This window comes from Saimiri boliviensis, chromosome 2 (assembly GCF_048565385.1).
Source record: "Saimiri boliviensis isolate mSaiBol1 chromosome 2, mSaiBol1.pri, whole genome shotgun sequence".
NCBI classification, from domain to species: domain Eukaryota; kingdom Metazoa; phylum Chordata; class Mammalia; order Primates; family Cebidae; genus Saimiri; species Saimiri boliviensis.
Window position 1 is genome coordinate 133,086,562 of NC_133450.1, and position 19,510 is coordinate 133,106,071.

At 40.6% G+C, this 19,510-nt stretch overlaps 2 gene segments (V, D, J or C); both read right to left on the minus strand.

The window, feature by feature from the left end:
- LOC101042584 (immunoglobulin heavy variable 7-4-1-like) overlaps window positions 1-19,510 on the minus strand; it is a 50,570-nt gene that overhangs the window by 7,253 nt on the left and 23,807 nt on the right.
- The window catches only part of LOC101036630 (immunoglobulin heavy variable 3-74-like), a 79,861-nt gene continuing 64,959 nt past the window's right edge, over window positions 4,609-19,510 (minus strand). Inside the window, 1 exon segment of the V gene segment in view lies at window positions 4,609-4,952. Within this exon segment, the coding sequence occupies window positions 4,624-4,952 (329 nt within the window).

Sequence of the window (19,510 nt, forward strand, 5' to 3'; positions counted from 1 at the left end):
TTTAAAATCAGATGGGATGATATTTCATTATAGTTTTGTTTTGCATTTTTCTGATGATCATTGTGGTACAGTGCATTTTTATATGCCTGTTTTCAATTTGAAAGTCTTATTTTGAGAAATAATTATTGTCCACTTTTTATTCAGATAACTAGATTTTCTTTTCTTATAGAGTTTTTTGAGTTTCTGGTATATTCTCATTAATCCATTGTTAGATGGGTAGTAATGTCTTTTTACTTTATAGTATGAGAGACATGATGTCACTATTCACAGGTGCATTCCTGGATATCCACACAATGTCAATGGAAAAGAGTCATCTGGCAGTGTTGCCTTAGAAAGCCTCTTCCTGATATCTCTGAGAGTCTGTATTTCTTCAAATAACAACTGGATGTTATTCTGTACTCATTACTGGCATAGTGTCACTGTTTTGTGTCAAAAATGGATCCACAGTCTAATGCAATTACATTTGTTCCTATTTTGAGGGGCAGTTTTTGAGGTTTTTCATGACCCAGAATGTTATTTTCTTTTTTGAGAAAATGGGTCTAGCAATATTTTGCAGGCTGACCATGAAATCCTGGGCCGAAGTAATCTTCCCACATTAATATCCTGACTAGTTGAAAATACAGGCACATGGCACAGTGTCCAGCTGATTATTCTTAAGTTATGCTATTTCTCATTCTCTCTTCTAAACCAAGTGTTTTATTGCTCTGATGGAGCTGTGAGCTTTTCGTTAATTACTTACAATAAAAATACACTGTGTGCATAAGGAGAACTTTAAGGTAGAAATTATCCAATTTGACTGCAAATAAAGTCTCAAAATTTAGAGTTCTGTATCTCTGTTTTTATGCCCTGTCTCTTTAACTGTAAAAACACAATAGCCTATGCCATGGTACACACAAAGTTATTCATGATTCTCAGTGTGACAGTCCTACTTCAAGGGCACAACACTGTATGGGAATAGTGGACTCATACACTCTCACTGTGCCTCTCGCTGGAAGCTCCCCAGCAGCTCTGCTATACGAGTGATCAGGGGTGAGAATCAATGGAGTCCCTCTGTTTTTCGTCTATAATGCATGGCATGGAAACTCTATCTTGTAAGTGAAGCTTGGAGGAGATACACACCCATCACATCACAGACTGTAATTTATTCTCCACCATGGAGATCTGACACCATGGCCTCAACGGAGATATGGGGGAGAGGAAGCACCATTTTCTTGTCGGATCAGCTCAAGGGCAAGACTCTGTCATCCTGAGCTGAAAATGAGAGAGTCATGCTCGTCTCTTAAGTATGGTGGACCCTCACTGCCCTTCCTGAGACTTCATAAGTGTTTTAGTCTGTTTCAGCTGCTATAAGAGAACTCAATAAAATGGGTGGCTCAGAAATAACATAAACATGTATTTCTGAATTCCCAAGGCTAGGAAGTTAAAGATCAAGATGCTTTTGAGATTCATATCTGGTGAAGACCCAATTAATTATTCATAGAGGAGCATCATTCTACTCTGTCCTCACATGGCGGAAGGGGAGCATGAAAACTGGATTTACACATGAGGTCACTAATCTTACTTATAAAGATGGCACCTCAACATCTCCCCAAAACATCTATTCACTTATCAAAGGCCCCATCTCCTAACACCATCATGTTGGGTTTATTCCAACATAGACACTGTGGGGGTAATAAACATTCAATCTATAGCAGGACATTTTATCAATCAATACGTTTTATCTACTGTGTTTTCTTAGAATAATTTGCACTCATTTTGAATGGTTGAAATTTACATTTATTTTTACCAGATGTGGTTGTTTCAATGGAAAGCTTGGGGCTTCCTACACCACCACTCCTGTAATTAGATAATTTTATTCATGCTTGTGTTTAAAGTTTTTTTAGTAGGTCCATAAGTATTTTAAGTATTTTTCTGTTAAGCCGACTGCCATGATGGAATTGATTTGTTCACTCTCTTTGATGTTATCATTGTTTATAAATACACTTTTCTAGCGATTAATGCAGTTAATTCACCTGTTTTTTATTTGGCTTTATCAAGATATATTTCGGTGTATGTTAAACTAAGCAATTATTTCATTTATTTTTCCATAGTTTTAGGTTTTGAGAAAAGCCTCTCTAATAGGGTGTGTTCTCATGTACAAATTGCCCTGGTTCCCACACACAGATATGCGCTCTACCAAGCCGGGGTCACCCTCCTGCCATCTGTGGGGCTCACTCTCTGAACAGTGTTGTGCAATCCTCTGTGTATTCTGTGGTCTCCACACTTCCTGGCCTGTCTGAGATCTCAGCTCCTTTTCCTCAACTTCAGATCTATCTGATCCCACTTGAGCACGTGCCTGGAAACTGTCTTAAGAAAATAAGCATGCATTCATCAGCGGGCTCCTTTTGTATACTTTCCCTCTCCCAACAATCACTGTCCTTATTACTTGATGCCAAACATTTTAAAATCATGTTTAAGAAATTTCACTGTGATTTAAAGTTATTTCCAGTGGAAAGATATATCTGGTTTCTGTTGTCACAATTTGTTTGAAAGTGATCATTTTGCACATACATATTAGAATCAACTTTATAATGTTTACCAAGATTTATGTATATGTGTGTGTATATGTACCCATGAAAATTGCAACTGTGTTTCCAGGATGTCCTGCACAATAAAGAAATAATTCTACAGGACATCCTGGAACAGATGAATGTGAAAATTACAATTGTTTGCAGTCTGCACGCATTTTCATATGTCTTCCAATAAATTAAGAAAAACCGTTCATCCTGTATAAACATCCACAGCGTGTTAGCTCTGACAATGCACCTTTCTCCCTCCACCTGCAGGCAGAGTTATGTGCTTGGATCATGCATCTGGCTGCTGCTCTCTGATGTGCATGACATGGCTCATGTCGAAGCCCATGTCCTGTGCTCCATTCTCAGGAACAGAGTGAGCTCTGCACTCATCTGAGCCAGAACCACTGCTGGGGGTCATGGCAGTTTCCTGAGGGGCAGCTTTGACTTGCAGAAGACTCAGTGATATTCTGGACTTTCTTAGCACAGTACAGGAATATAGGAAATTTCCACTCAATCCTCCTTCCCTCTCTCCTTCACTCGGGGACAGGCTTCCATCTTATGCCATCAGCCTCCCCAGCCTCATTTACCCTCCACGCATTTTCGCTCAAAAGGGTTGATGCCCTTCTTCCACAAATGCATGCAAACTTAAGCCACTACTGGGTATTTCTGCTCAGAAGACCAATAATGACACACATAGTTTAGCAAAATTATTTATAACATGAGTTTGATTCTATTATCAAATTTAATATATTAAGTATTAATATTAATATTGCATTGATTAATGTTAGCATTAAAATATTAATCAGTGTAAAATATAAGATATTAATCACGACAATAATCAGTTTTGAGTGTCACCTCTACTGGAACATAATCTCAGTTATTCAATCAAACACGAATGTAGGTGTTGCTCTGATGGTATACTACAGGTGTTATTAAAGCCTGTCATCACTTTTCTGTAAGTCAGGAAGATTGTCCTAGATGAATTTGGTTGGTCTGATTTAATCCCAGCAGAAGAGAAGATAATGGAACTCCATGTCTTTGCTGTGGGACTTCCCAGGAATTCCAGCCTGTCTTTCCTGCTGGCCAGCTTCATTGGCTTTGGCTGTGCCTAGCCAGACCTCACGACTGCTGTCACACAGAGCCCACAGTACAACAAAGTGTCTATCCTCAGCTCTCTCGAAAGTCACAGGTGAGGGTGGGGGCTCTGTGACAGGGTGAGAAGTACAGGGTCAGCTCTATATCACTATCTCATTTGAACATTTGAAGAAATGACTATTTATGTCCACTTGCATTTCCCAAATGCATCCATGCATAGAACACAGTAGGGGCATCAAGGCAATGGGGAATAAGAAGGACCCCTCAGCCTGCCAGGCCCTGCAGGAGCCACAGCCTGAGCCACCCTGATTTCCAGGTAATGTATCTGAGACCTGCGGTTTAGACCACAGGAAGCACACACTCCATTTTCAGAAAAAAAAGGAGAAAAGGGAAGTCTAAGAATGAAGCCTAGAGAAAAGGAAAATGGAACAGTAGAGAAAGGGACAAATGGATTAGTCCTGAGCCGGATGTTCAGTTTTAAAGGACAATGAGGTCACTCTGAAAAATGTCAGGATTGTAAGGACCCTGGGCCTGGATGAGCCTCCTTCTTGGTCCCAATTTGAATCCCAAAACCTATTCCAATCAGAGATTCCCACGGAGATGTCTGATTGACAGACTCCTCCCAGGTTCTCCTGGGCTTCCTCAGGACTCTGATTCTGGTGGCCTGGGGAGGGTCATTTGTGTACCCAGGGTAACACTTGGGCTTCTGTGGAGGTGAGGATGAGTCCTCCTGTTAGAAAAAAAAAAAAAACACTGGGGGGAAAGGTTTCACATTCAGAGACATTAACTGTTAGTACAGAATCAGAAATCTGAATGATTCTCTGAGGAAACTTGATGAGCAGGCAGCCCCAGACCATGGCAGGAAGCCAGCCCTCAGCAGCACCTGCACCTGCCCCGTAGACAGCCCAGTTCACAGGGCTCCTGACGCCCCCTGGTGGTCTCGGGGACCCCTGCAGGAGGTTTGTGTCCGGGCTCACACGGGCCTCCCCTCACTGTGTCTCGCACAGTAATACACGGCCGTGTCCTCGGTTCTCAGGCTGCTCATCTGCAGATACAGTGAGGTTTTGGCGTTGTCTCTGGAGATGGTGAATCGGCCCTTCACGGAGTCTGCGTAGCTTGTGCCACTCCCATCAGTATTGATAGCTGAGACCCACTCCAGCCCCTTCCCTGGAGCCTGGCGGACCCAGCTCATGGCATAGTTACTGAAGGTGAATCCAGAGGCTGCACAGGAGAGTCTCAAGGACTCCCCAGGCTTTGCCAAGCCTCCCCCAGACTCCACCAGCTGCACCTCACACTGGACACCTGCAAACACAGAGACACCCTGGTCAGAAACTGCCACAAATATCCGCTGTTTATCTCACTCTTATCACTCACACTCAATTTCAATAGTTCTCCATGAATTACCTTTTAAAATAGCAACAAGGAAAACCCAGCTCAGCTCAGATTTCATGGTGAGTGCTCTGTGTGCCGCCCTGATCAGCAAGCAGAAACACCTGTGAATCCTGGGGCTGGGCTCCTCTCCCAGAGCTGCAGGGTCAGGGCTGCGCTGATTTTCATCAGCAGAGAGGGGGCCTTATTTGCATGTCTCCTGCTATATAGCAAGCTCTGGGGTGAGACATGTAAAGAGAAAGCAGGGCCCCGAGGAGATGAGGGTGTCCTGAGGAAAACTGGTGACAACACTGGGGTTTGAGGAAATGTGCTTATTATTAAGTTGTACTGTGATAGAAACTTTGCACTGATCACCTTATTTCAGTTTTATCTATGAGTGTAAACTATGTTCCGTAGGAGTCAATGTTCTCTATTTACAGATGTGAAAGTAAGCCCATACATGGACGGGCTCCGTATGTATCTCGGAGTTTATGTCTGGGATGAGCGAGTGCTGGTATCTGGGCCTGTGCTTCTCACCACTGGCCCTGACTCTTCCCTTAGCCAACTCCAGGACAGAGCTGGACATGCCTAGTGCGGTTTGTAGAAGCCACTGCTTGATCAGAATAGATGTGATTTTGCTGTGTTCTCCTGTTTACCTAAAACTATGGAGAGAACTAGGGTTCAGATAGATCTCTGACAATTGACATACTGGTATCTATCTTTCTGCCACTCCTACCTTGTCTAATATTCAACTTGTTTCATTGTTACAAATTTTATAGGATTTGATTGACAGATTATACACTTTACATTTGTAAAGTATAAAACTGATAAAATCATGACATAACTATTACCATTATCAAGAAGGTGGACAAGTTAAATTGCCTCAACTTTTCTTCTGTCCTTCTACATTTCCTTATCCTTTCTCTTTTTCTTCTTCCAACATAGTCACAGACAAGTAATAATCTTTTTTTTTTTTTTTTTTTTTTTTTTTTTTTTTTTTTGCTTTTTTTTATACTTTAAGTTCTGGGGTACATGTGCAGATTATGCAGGATTGTTACCTAAGTCTACACATAACACAGTAGTTTGCTGCATCCGTCCCCCCGTCATCTATATTAGGTATTTCTCCTAATGTTATTCTCTCCCCAATCTTTCCAACCCCTCTTTCCCCAACCCCAGTCCACCCAATCCCTCCCTGTGTCCATAGGTTCTCATTGTTCAACACTCACCTATGAGTGAGAATATGCAGTGTTTTGTTTTCTGTTCTTGTGTCAGTTTGCTGACAATGATTGTTTCAAGCTTCACCCATGACCCCGCAAAGGACATTAACTCATCCTTTTTTAGGCTGCATAGTATTCCATCTTGTGTATGTGCCTCATTTTCTTTATTCAGCCTATCATTGAAGGGCATTTAGGTTCGTTCCAAGTCTTTGCTATTGTAAAAAGTGTCACAATGAACATACATATGCACATGTCTTTATGACAGAATGATTTATAATCCTTTGGGTGTATACCCAGTTATGGGATTGCTGGGTCAAATAGTATTTCTATTTCTAGATCCTTGAAGAATTGCCACACTGTCTTCCACAATGTTTGAACTAATATACACTCCCACCAACAGTGTAAAAGTGTTCCTATTTCTCCATTTCCTCTCCAGCATCTGTTGTTTCCAGATTTTTTAATGATTGCCATTCTAACTGGTGTGAGACGATATCTCAATGTGGTTTTGATTTGCATTTCTCTAATGACCAGTGATGATGAGCATTTTTTCATATGTTTGTTTGCTGCATAAATGTCTTCTTTTGAAAAGTGTTCATATCCTTTCCCCACTTTTGGATGGGGTTGTTTGCTTTTATCCTGTAAATTTGTTCAAGTTTATTACAGATTCTGGATATTAGCCATTTGTCAGATGGGTAGCTTGCAAATATTTTTTTCCCTATCTGTTGGTTGCTGGTTCACTCTTATGATAGTTTCTTTTGCTATGCAGAAGCTCTGGAGTTCAATTAGATCCCATTTGTTTATTTTGGCTTTTGTTGCCATTGCTTTTGGTGTTGTGGTCATGATATCCTTGCCTATGCCTATGTTCTGAATGTTATTGCCTAGGTTTTATCCCAGGGTTTTTATGATGTTATGTCTTATGTTTAAATCCTTAATCCATCTGGAGTTAATTTTTGTATCAGGTGTAAGGAAGGGATTCAGTTTTAGCTTCTGCGTATGGCCAGCCAGTTTTCCTAACACCATTTATTAAACAGGGAATCCTTTTCCTGTTGCTTGTTTTTGCCAGGTTTGTCAAAGATCAGAAAGTTGTAGATGTGTGGCATTACCTCTGAGACCTCTGTTCTGTTCCATTGTTTTATATCCCTGTTTTCATACTAGTACCATATTCTTTTGATTACTGTAGCCTTGTAGTATAGTTTGAAGTTAAGTAGTGTGATGCCTTTGTTTTGTTTATTGTTGTTGTTTGTTTTTGTTTAGGATTTTCTTTGCTGTGCAGGCTCTTTTTTTGGTTCTATATGAAGTTTAAGGTGGTTTTTTCCAGTTCTATGGAAGTCTATGGTAGCTTGATGGGGTTAACATTAAACCTGTAAATTACTTTTCATGATATCAAGTCTTCCTAACCATGTGCATGGACTGTTTTTCCATCTGTTTGTGTCCTCTCTTATTTCCTTGAGAAGTGATTTGTAGTTCTCCTTGAAGTTGTCCTTCACATACCTTGTTAGTTATATTCCTAGATATTTTATTCTCTTTGTAGCAATTGTGAATCAGAGTTCACTCGTGATTTCACTCTTTGTCTGTCAGTTTTCATTTTCCAGAATTTATAAAAACAGAATCATATATTATATATTCTTATTAGTTTGGTTTATGTTACTCAATTTACATTCTTGATAATTTAAACTTATTTTGTGTATCAGACATTCCTTTATTAGAATTATGGGTACTATTCCAGTAAAAAAGTTACCATGATTTTTTTTTTTTTCATTAGAGGGATGATCAATATTTAGAATCTTTTATTATTTTTGGACTTCATAAAAAGTCAGCTATTCAGATTGAAAATGTACATAAATAAGATTTTTTATTTTTATTTTTTACAACAGTAAAATCAACAGTTAGTTACATGTTAAAAAGGGATAATTGGCTTTTGCAATTTTATTTAATACTTCAGATCATTGAAATTTTAAGACAATCAATAAATCTGAAATCTAGAGAGAGACAAGTTCTTGTAGGGAGAATCATAGCTAGTGTATGAGCTGAACTGAGGCAGAGTGTGCCGTATGAAATACAGGCTATTACAAGATAAAATACACTAATATACTTTGAATTGCTTTGAGTCGAGTGTGGCAAGCATGTTCTTAGTTTGACATTCTCAGGCACCACAAACTGAAGAGTTTTTCTATTCTTTTGAATTCCTTTCCTTTTTTTAAAATTGTACTTTAGGTTCTGGGGTATATGTGCAGATCATGCAGGATTGTTGCATAGGTACATACATGGCAAGGTGGTTTGCTGCCTTCCTTCCCCCATCACCTATATCTGGTATTTCTCCCCACGTTATCCTTCCCCACCCTCTCTACCCCCCTGCTGTCCTTTCCCTAGTACACTCCAACTGACTGCAGTGTGTGATGCTCCCTTCCTTGTGTCCATGTGTTCTAATTGTTCAACACCCACCTATGAGTGATATCATGCAGTGTTTGATTTTCTGCTCTTGTGTCAATTTGCTGAGAATGATAGTTTCCAGATTCATCCATGTCCCTAGGAAGGACACGAACTCATCGTTTTTTTATGGCTGAATAGTATTCCATGGTTTATATGGGCCACATTTTCTTTATTCAATCTATCATTGATGGACATTTGGGTTGGTTCCAGGTCTTTGTTATTGTAAACAGTGCCACAGTGAACATACGTGTGCATGTGTCTTTATAATAGAACAATTCATAATTCTTTGGGTATATACCCAGTGTTGGGATTGCTGGGTTAAATGGTATTTCTATTTCTAGGTCCTTGAGGAATCACCACATTGTCCTCCACAATGTTTACACTAATTTGCATTCCCACCAACAGTGTTAAAGTGTTCCTATTTCTTCACATCCTCTCCAGCATCTGTTGTCTCCAGATTTTTTAATGATCGCCATTCTAACTGGTGTGAGATGGTATCTCAATGTGGTTTTGATTTGCATTTCTCTAATGACCAGTGATGATGATCATTTTTTCATATGTTTGTAGGCCTCATAGATGTCTTCTTTTGTAAAATGTCTGTTCATATCATTCACCCACATTTGAATGGGCTTGCTTGTTGTTTTCTTGTAAATCTGTTTTAGTTCTTGGTAGATTCTGGATATTAGTCCTTTCTCAGATAGGTAGATTGCAAATTTTTTTTTTCCATTTTTGTTGGGTTACTGGTTCACTCTAATGATTGTTTCCTTTGCTATAGAGAAACCCTGGAGTTTAATTAGATCCCATTTGTCTATTTTGGCTTTTGTTGCCATTGTTTTTGGTGTTTATAACCACTGTCCTATCAGACCCATAAAATGAACCTGGTAACTCGTTTGGAATTGTGGAGACCACTCGGTTTCTGCACCTCTCTCCCTGGGAGATGCTTTCTGGAGCTGCCTCTTATTCAGCCATCTTGGGATTGACTATTCCTTTTCTTTGTAATTGGAACAGTCACAAAAACCTTCCCTTCCCAAAGTGTCTGTCTGAAAGAATATGAGAGCCCACACTTCTGAAATGTGTCCAAACCCAACTCTCTTTTCCCCGCTACAGAACTAAGAAATTACTCTGCCAGGGAAAACCACCAAAACACGTATCCTAAAGGCACTGCTGGAACCTATCACAAATAGAGATGGGAGCAGAGTCCCTCACCAACGTTTTTCTGGGAAGCAGTTTCCCTGTTTCTTATTGAATCAGAGCCTTAGTCTGCAGGGCAGGGCAGTAGATCTGGAACGTGATGACACAGGTAAAGAACACTGGAGCTGTGGGAGGGAACACCTTGGGGAAACAGGGAGACTCTACCCCAGGGTAGGGGCAAGAAAACACAGACCAGCATGTCATCTAGAGAAGGGCAGGAACAAATGCAAGCTCGCTCCCAGACACAGGTCACAAAACCTTCTTAGGAATATGGACCAAGGAATATGGACCTAGGAATATAGAGCCTTTAGTCTAATGTCTTGCACTGATTTAAAAATTGTCTGTAAATAAAACAACTGCATGAACCTGAGGGAGCTGAAAGTGATTGTCTGGAGGACAGAACAAGGTGAAGAGACAAAGTGAAGTAGAGAAGACAAGGAAGATACTGTTGGAAGATCTGTAGTCTCTGGTGGACATAGAATAACAAACTTGAATTAGTTTTGAAAATTTCATGTCAGTCGTTAGTAATTTTATGTAATAAAACAGTCAGCCTCATCAATGGAGTCTTTTTATCCCCATCAAGGATGACTGTCTATGTGGGTATGTGGTGAAGTTCTAGTCATGAGGACTGGGAGATGGTCTGTTGAAGTGTTCCTAGTCCTTCAGAGGAGAGTTACAAAAATGTCTCTTGCTCACTTCCAAAAAATATTTAACACATGTGTGTGACCCCTGGGAATGTTGTCACTATTCACTGCATGATGGGAGTCACCTGGGAAGTGAAGCTGACTTTCTGGATATATCAGTGTGGAAAATTGAGAATTGAAACTGCCTGGGCACATGAGCTGTCAAGTTATTCATTCCTGAAGGCTCTCACATCAAGCTTCCTGAATTGGCATCGTGAGCTGCTACTGTCTACAGCCTCAGCTGGCCTTCTAATGCACTTTTCTGCCTCTTGCCTCTTACCGAGACTCCACCACCTGCACCTCACCCTAGACATCTACAAACATAGAGACATTTTGGTAAGAAACTGTTGCATATAATCATGTTTTTTTCAATCATATCCACTCACACTCAATATCTCTAGTTCTCCATTATTTGCCTCTTAAATTGGCAACATGAAAAACCCAGCTCAGCCCTAACTCTATGGTGAGCCATCTGCGTTGAGAGCTGATCATCAAATGAAAACTCCTGGTAATTCTGGACTGGGGCTTTTCTCCAGGGCTGGGCTGGTTTTCATCAGGAGGGGGAGGGTCCTGTTTGTGTCTCCTCCTCTGTAGCAAACTCTGAGGTGGGCCTTCTGAGGAGAGAGCAAAGCCCAGTGCAGACGTGAGACTCCTGGAGGAGGGTAGTGGTGATGGCAGCATTTGGGAAACATAATTTCTTATTGTGTGATTTTCCCATTAAAATTACTAAGCAATGATTATTTTATTTCTATTTTAAATACTTGTAAAAATAGAAATATAACTGTATTGATCAACTTTAAGAGATATGAAGGCAGAAATAGAAAACAATAAAAAGGAAGAGACTTCAGCACCTCACCCTCAATAATGTATAGAACATCCACAAAAAATTGTTAGGAAGGCAGTGGACTTAACCAACACTATTGAACAAACTGACTTAATAGACATCTACAGAACCTTCCAACCAAGAGCAGTGTAATATGCATCCCAAGCACACAATATAAACGTTCTTCATGATAGGTTGTATGTTAGATAAAAATGAATTTCAAAATAAAAAAAAAATAATGTCAACAGTTCTCTAACTTTTTCAAAATTGGTGTGGCTCCAACCTTCTAAATTCCCTCTAAAAGGCTACAATAACTGTATTACCGGTAATCGACAATGGCAAAAGAAGAAAGTTAAACTTCAAATATTCTTAGTATATATAAATAAACTACTCCCAAGTAATAGTCAACTAAGTTCTAGAGGACTTTAAAAGGATCATACACTGACTGGGTGCAGTGAGTCACACCTGTAATCCCAGCACTTTGGGAGGGTGAGGTGATGAACCACCTGAGGTCAGGCATTTAAGACTAGCATGGCCAACATGTTAAACCTTGTCTCTACTAAAAATACAAAAATTAGCTGGGTGTGGTGGCACATGCCTGTAATGCCAGTTATTTGGGAGGCTAAGACAGGAGAGTCACTTGAGCCTGGGAGGTGGAGGTTGCAGAGAGCCAAGACTGCACCACTGCACTTCAGCCTGGGTGACAGAGCAAGACTCTGTCTCAAGAAAAAAAAAAAAAAAAAAAAAAAAAAAAAAGAGGGGGTTATATACCATAGCAAACTTAAATTTATTTTTGAGATGCACAGATGACTCAACATCCTCAAGTCAATACATTTTGTGTGCTTAATTAAGAGAAAAAAGAAAAAAATTCATTAACTTCTCACTAGACACAGAAAATAACATTTAAAAATCAAGATTTCATAATAAAAACTATAAAAAATAGGAACAAATGAATATAACCTGTACATGATAAAAGTCATTATGAAAAGCCATACCTATTATCTTACTTAATAGTAAAATTTAAGATGGCCACCTAAGAACAGCTCAGGACTTCAGCTCCCAGTGAAAGTGCAGAGGGTGAGTGGACGCCGTATTTCCAGACGAACTCTTATTGCCCACAGACCAGGAGATACCCAGGCAGAGGGGTCGCCAGCATCACAGTCCAAGCTGGTGCGGCTGTTTTGGCCCCCGCGGGGCTGATTCCGCCCGCGCGGCTGCTGTGACCACTCCCTGTTGCTGCGGTTCTCCCTACAAAAGCCACTGGTCTGGGAGCCCTCTTAGCTGGCGAGCAGAGCCCTGAGACGGCAGAGTTGCCCATTCATCTGAAATAGCGAGTCAGGCCAGGAGATTCCTAGGGAAAAAATCCGCCAGGAGCCGGCGCCGCCGTTGGAGCCGACTCCGTGAGTCGCAGCACGGGAGATCCCGGCGCCTTTTCAACAAGTGACTGGAACGCGGGGTCATTCAACTTAAAAGAAAAGACTGAGTCAGGGAGCCACGTGATCAGGCTCAGTTGGTCCCACCCCTCCACGCCCAACAACAACAAAAACAAAAACAGTAATTGGAAACCCTCAAGGTTGAGCCTTTCAAACCAAGCACAGCTGAACCTGGACAGCCCGGCTCTGTGGGGGAGGGGCTTCCGCCATTACTGAGACTCTCCACCTCTATGGAGGCAGGCTGCCGTTGCCGAGGCAACCCGCCACAACAGAGAGAGTCCTCCATAACAGAGGTGGGGCCACCATTGCTGAGACAGTTCTAACTACGCCCATATAAACAGGACTGCAGGGAAGAGCTCAGGGCAGCTAGGCGGAGCCCACAGCAGCTCAGCAAAGCCCCTGCGGGCAGGCAGTGGCTAGGCGTGCTGCTAGCTGGGCGGGTCAGGCCTGAAAGAAAAATCAAAAAAGGCAGTAGTGCAACGGAAACTCATAAAGCTCCAACTCCCTGGGACAGAGCACCTGGGAACAAAAAGTACTTTATGAGTTCAGCTGCAGCAGACCTGAACATACCTGCCCAGCAGCTCTGAATGAACAACGGAGCTCACAACTCAGGACTTAAGCCCCAATAAAAGTTAGACAGTCTCCTCAAGCAGCTCCCTGACCCCCATAGATCCAAAGACTCACCTCATAAAGGAGAGAACAGACTGACAGTAGGTGAGCATCCTTCTGGGACAAAGATAGCAGAAGAGGAAACTGGCAGCAACCTTTACTGTTCTGCAGCTGCTGCAGGTGATCCACAGGCAAGCAGGGCCTGGAGAGGACCTCAGCAGTCCTACAGCAGTGGGGCCAGACTGTTAGAAGGAAAGCTGAAAAAAAAAAATAAAAAAGAAGAAATAACTTCAGCATCCACGAACTAGAAGCTCACTCAGAGACCCAATCTGAAAGACAGTAATTACAAAGACAACAGGTGGATAAACCCACAAAAATGGGAAGAAACCAGCGCAAAAAGGATGAAAACTCCCTAAACCAGAACGCCTCTCCTCCTAAAAGGGATCACAACTCCTCACCAGCAAGGGAAACAGACTGGATGGAGAAGGAGGGTGATGAAATGACAGAATCAGACTTCAGAAGGTGGGTAGTAAGAAACTACAGTGAGCTAAAAGAACATGTTCTAACCCAATGCAAAGATTATAGGAACCTTGAAAAATGATTGGACGAAATGCTAACAAGAATGGACAGCATAGAGAGGAATATAAGTGAATTGATGGAGCTGAAAAATGCAACACGAGAACTTCGTGAAGCATGCACGAGCTTCAACAGCCTAATTGACCAAGCAGAAGAAAGGATATTAGAGGTCGAAGATCAACTCAATGAAATAAAAAGAGAAAGCAAGAACAGAGAAAAAAGCGCAAAAAGGAATGAACAAAATCTTCAAGAAATGTGGGACTATGTGAAAAGACCTAATCTACGTCTGATAGGTGTACCTGAATGTGACGAAGAGAATGAATCCAAGCTGGAAAATACTCTTCAGGATATTATCCAGGAAAACTTCCCCAACCTAGCAAGGCAGACCAATATTCAAATCCAGGAAATACAGAGAACACCACAAAGATATTCCTCAAGAAGAGCAACCCCAAGGCACATAATCATCAGATTCACCAGGGTTGAAATGAAAGAGAAAATGCTAAGGGCAGCCAGAGAGAAAGGTCGGGTTACCCACAAAGGGAAGCCCATTAGACTCACAGCAGATCTCTCAGCAGAAACCCTACAAGGCAGAAGAGATTGGGGGCCAATATTCAACATCCTTAAAGAAAAGAACTTTCAACCCAGAAACTCCTATCCAGCCAAACTAAGCTTCATAAGTGAAGGAAAAATAAAATCCTTTGTGAACAAGCAAGTACTCAGAGATTTCATCACCACCAAACCTGCTCTACAAGAACTCCTGAAAGAGGCTCTACACATATAAAGGAACAACCAGTACCAGCCACTCCAAAAACACACCAAATGGTAAAAGAGCATCAACACAAACAAGAAGCTGCATCAACTAACCAAGCCAGGTAGCATCAAAATGACAGTATCAAATTCACACATAACAGTACTATCCCTAAATGTCAATGGACTAAATGCCCCAGTCAAAAGACACAGACTGGCAAATTGGATAAAAAGCCAAAACCCATCAGTGTGCTGTATCCAGGAAATCCATCTTACATGCAAGGATACACAAAGGCTCAAAATAAAGGGATGAAGGAAGATCTACCAAGAAAACGGAGAGAAAAAAAAAAAAAAAGCAGGAGTTGCAATTCTCATCTCTGATAAAATAGACTTTAAAGCAACAAAGATCAAAAGAGACAAAGAAGGACATTACATAATGGTAAAAGGATCACTGCAACAAGAAGAGCTAACGATCCTAAATATATATGCACCCAATACAGGAGCACCCAGATACATAAGGCAAGTTCTTAAGGACTTACAAAGAGACTTAGACTCCCACACAATAATAGTGGGAGACTTTAACACCCCATTGTCAATATTAGACAGATCAACCAGACAGAAAATCAACAAGGATATCCAGGACCTGAACTCAGACCTGGAACAAGCAAACCTAATAGACATTTACAGAACTCTCCACCCCAAATCCACAGAATATACATTCTTCTCAGCACCGCATCACACCTACTCTAAAACTGACCACATAATTGGCAATAAATCACTCCTCAGCAAATGCAAAAGAACAGAAATCGTAACAAACAGTCTCTCAGACCACAGGACAATCGAGTTAGAACTCAGAATGCAGAAACTAACTCAGAACCACTCAGCTTCATGGAAACTGAACAACTTACTCTTGAATGTTGACTGGATAAACAATGAAATGAAGGCAGAAATAAAGATGTTCTTCGTAACCAATGAGAACGAAGACACAACATACCAGATTCTCTGGGACACATTTAAAGCAGTCTCTAGAGGAAAATATATAGCAATGAGTGCCCACATGAGAAGAAAGGAGAGATCTAAAATTGACACCCTATCATCAAAATTGAAAGAGCTAGAGGAGCAAGATCAAAAAAACTCAAAACCTAGCAGAAGACAGGAAATAACTAAGATCGGAGCAGAACTGAAGGAAATAGAGACACAAAAAAACTCTTCAAAAAATCAATAAATCCAGGAGCTGGTTCTTTGAAAAGATCAACAAAATAGACAGACCACTAACCAGATTAATAAAAAAGAAAAGAGAGAATAACCAAATTGATGCAATAAAAAACGATGAAGGGGATATCACCACAGATTCCACAGAAATCCAAACCATCATCAGAGATTATTACAAACAACTCTATACACATAAACTAGTAAACCGGGAAGAAATGGATAAATTCCTGGACACCTGCATCCTCCCAAGCTTAAACCTGGAAGAAGCCGAAACCCTGAACAGATCAATAACATGGTCTGAAGTCGAGGCAGCAATAAAGAGCCTACCACCCAAAAAAAGCCCAGGTCCAGATGGGTTCACTGCTGAATTCTACCAGACATACAAAGAGGAGCTGGTACCATTCCTTCTGAAACTATTCCAGACAATCCAAAAAGAGGGAATCCTTCCCAAATAATTTTATGAGACAAATATCATCCTGATACCAAAACCCGGCAGAGACTCAACAAGAAAAGAAAATTTCAGGCCAATATCCATGATGAATATAGATGCAAAAGTCTTCAATAAAATACTGGCAAACCGATTGCAACAGCATATCAAAAAGCTCATCCACCATGATCAAGTAGGATTCATCCCGGGGATGCAAGGCTGGTTCAACATACACAAGTCCATAAACGTAATTCACCACATAAACAGAAACAAAGACAAAAACCACATGATTATCTCAATTGATGCAGAGAAGGCTTTTGACAAAACTCAACAACACTTTATGCTAAAAACCCTCAATAAACTAGGTATTGACGGAACGTATCTCAAAACAATAAAAGTTATTCACGACAAACCAACAGCCAATATCATACTGAATGGGCAAAAACTGGAAGCATTCCCTTTGAAATCTGGCGCTAGACAAGGATGCCCTCTCTCACCACTTCTATTCAATATAGTACTGGAAGTTCTAGCCAGAGCAATCAGGCAAGAAAAAGAAATAAAGGGTATCCAATTTGGAAAAGAGGAAAGCAAATTGTCTCTATTTGCAGATGACATGATTGTATATCTGGAAGACCCCATCATCTCAGCCCAAAATCTCCTGAAACTGATAAACAACTTCAGCAAAGTCTCAGGATACAAAATCAACGTGCAAAAATCACAAGCATTCCTATACACCAGTAATAGACTTAAAGAGAGCCAAATCAAGAACGAACTGCCATTCATAATTGCTACAAAGAGAATAAAATACCTAGGAATACAACTAACAAGGAACGTAAAGGACCTCTTCAAGGAGAACTACAAGCCATTGCTCAACGAAATAAGAGAGGATACAAACAGATGGAGAAATATTCCATGTTCATGGTTAGGAAGAATCAACATCGTGAAAATGGCCATACTTCCCAAAGTAATTTACAGATTCAACGCTATTCCCATCAAGCTACCATTGATCTTCTTCACAGAACTGGAAAAAAACACCTTAAAGTTCATATGGAACCAAAAGAGAGCCCACATAGCCAAGTCAATTCTAAGCAAAAAGAACAAAGCAGGAGGCATCACACTACCGGACTTCTAACTATACTACAAGGCTACAGTAATCAAAACAGCATGGTACTGGTACCAAAACAGAGATATAGACCAATGGAACAGAACGGAGGCCTCAGAGGAAATACAACATACCCACAACCATCTGATCTTCGGCAAACCTGACAAAAACAAGCAACGGGGAAAGGACTCCCTGTTTAATAAATGGTGTTGGGAAAACTGGCTAGCCATGTGCAGAAAGCAGAAACAGGACCCCTTCCTGACACCTTACACCAAAATTAACTCCAGATGGATTAAAGACTTAAACGTAAGACCTAACACCATAAAAACCCTAGAAGAAAATCTAGGCAAAACCATTCCGGACATAGGTGTAGGCAAGGACTTCATGACCAAAACGCCAAAAGCAATGGCAACAAAAGCCAAAATAGACAAATGGGACCTAATCCAACTCCACAGCTTCTGCACGGCAAAAGAAACAGTCAGTAGAGTGAATCGGCAACCAACAGAATGGGAAAAAATTTTTGCAGTCTACCCATCTGACAAGGGGCTGATATCCAGAATTTCCAAAGAACTAAAGCAGATGTATAAGAAAAAAAACAAACAAGCCCATTCAAAAATGGGCAAAGGATATGAACAGATACTTTACAAAAGAAGACATACAGGAGACCAACAAACATATGAAAAAATGCTCATCATCACTGGTCATCAGAGAAATGCAAATCAAAACCACATTGAGATACCATCTCACACCAGTTAGAATGGCGATCATTAAAAAATCTGGAAACGACAGATGCTGGAGAGGATGTGGAGAAATAGGAACACTTTTACACTGTTGATGGGAATGTAAATTAATTCAACCATTGTGGAAGAAAGTGTGGCGATCCCTCAAGGACCTAAAAATAGAAATCCCATTTGACCCAGCAATCCCATTACTGGGTATATATCCAAAGGATTATAAATCATTCTACTACAAGGACACGTGCACACGAATGTTCATTGCAGCACTGCTTACAATAGCAAAGACCTGGAACCAACCCAAATGGCCAACGATGATGGACTAGATAGGGAAAATGTGGTACATATGGAATATTACACATGGAATATTACACAGCCATCAAAAATGATGAGTTCACATCCTTTGTAGGGACATGGATGAACCTGGAAACCATCATCCTCAGCAAACTGACACAAGAGCAGAAAATCAAACACCGCATATTCTCACTCATAGGCAGTTGTTGAACAATGAGAACTCATGGACACAGGGAGGGGAGCACTACACACTGGGGTCCGTTGGGGGAAATTGGGGGAGGGACGGTGGTGGGGAGGAGGGAAGAGATAGCATGGGGAGAAATGACAGATACAGGTGAGGGGACAGAAGGCAGCAAACCACACTGCCATGTGTGTACCTATGCAACAATCTTGCATGTTCTTCACATGTACCCCAAAACCTAAAATGCAATAAAAAATTTTAAAAAAGTAAAATTTTACAATATTTTGATTTAGTATGTGTAAGAAGGCAAGAAAAAACTTGAAAGTATTTTACTTCCAGATTTCAAAAGTAATTACAAAAGTAGAATAATAAAAACAAGATGGGATAGGCATAAATATCTTTTGAGAGTTCAGAAATAAACTGATACACTGAGGGGAATCTGATTTTCAGCATGAGAATCAACAATATACAATGGATAAACCAAAATCTCTCCCTAAGAGGGTGTTGGCAAAACTGGATTTACACATGCAAAGAGTTAAGAATTTCAGGTTAGAATAAACACAAAAATCAACTCTAAATGGGCCAAGTAGTTAAATGCATAACCTGCAGTTGTACAATTTCCTTCACCCAAAAATAATGTTAACAGAGATTTCTTGTGTTTCACACTGAAGGCACAGACAACAAGAGCAGATTTGAACAAGTGGAACTGCATCACAATGGAAAGATTCTGCAAATCATGGAAAAAATTACAACATACAAAATGAGAGAATACAATTACAAGTCATGCATCTGAAAAAGTGTTAATACCCAAAATATGAATGCAGCTTCTACAA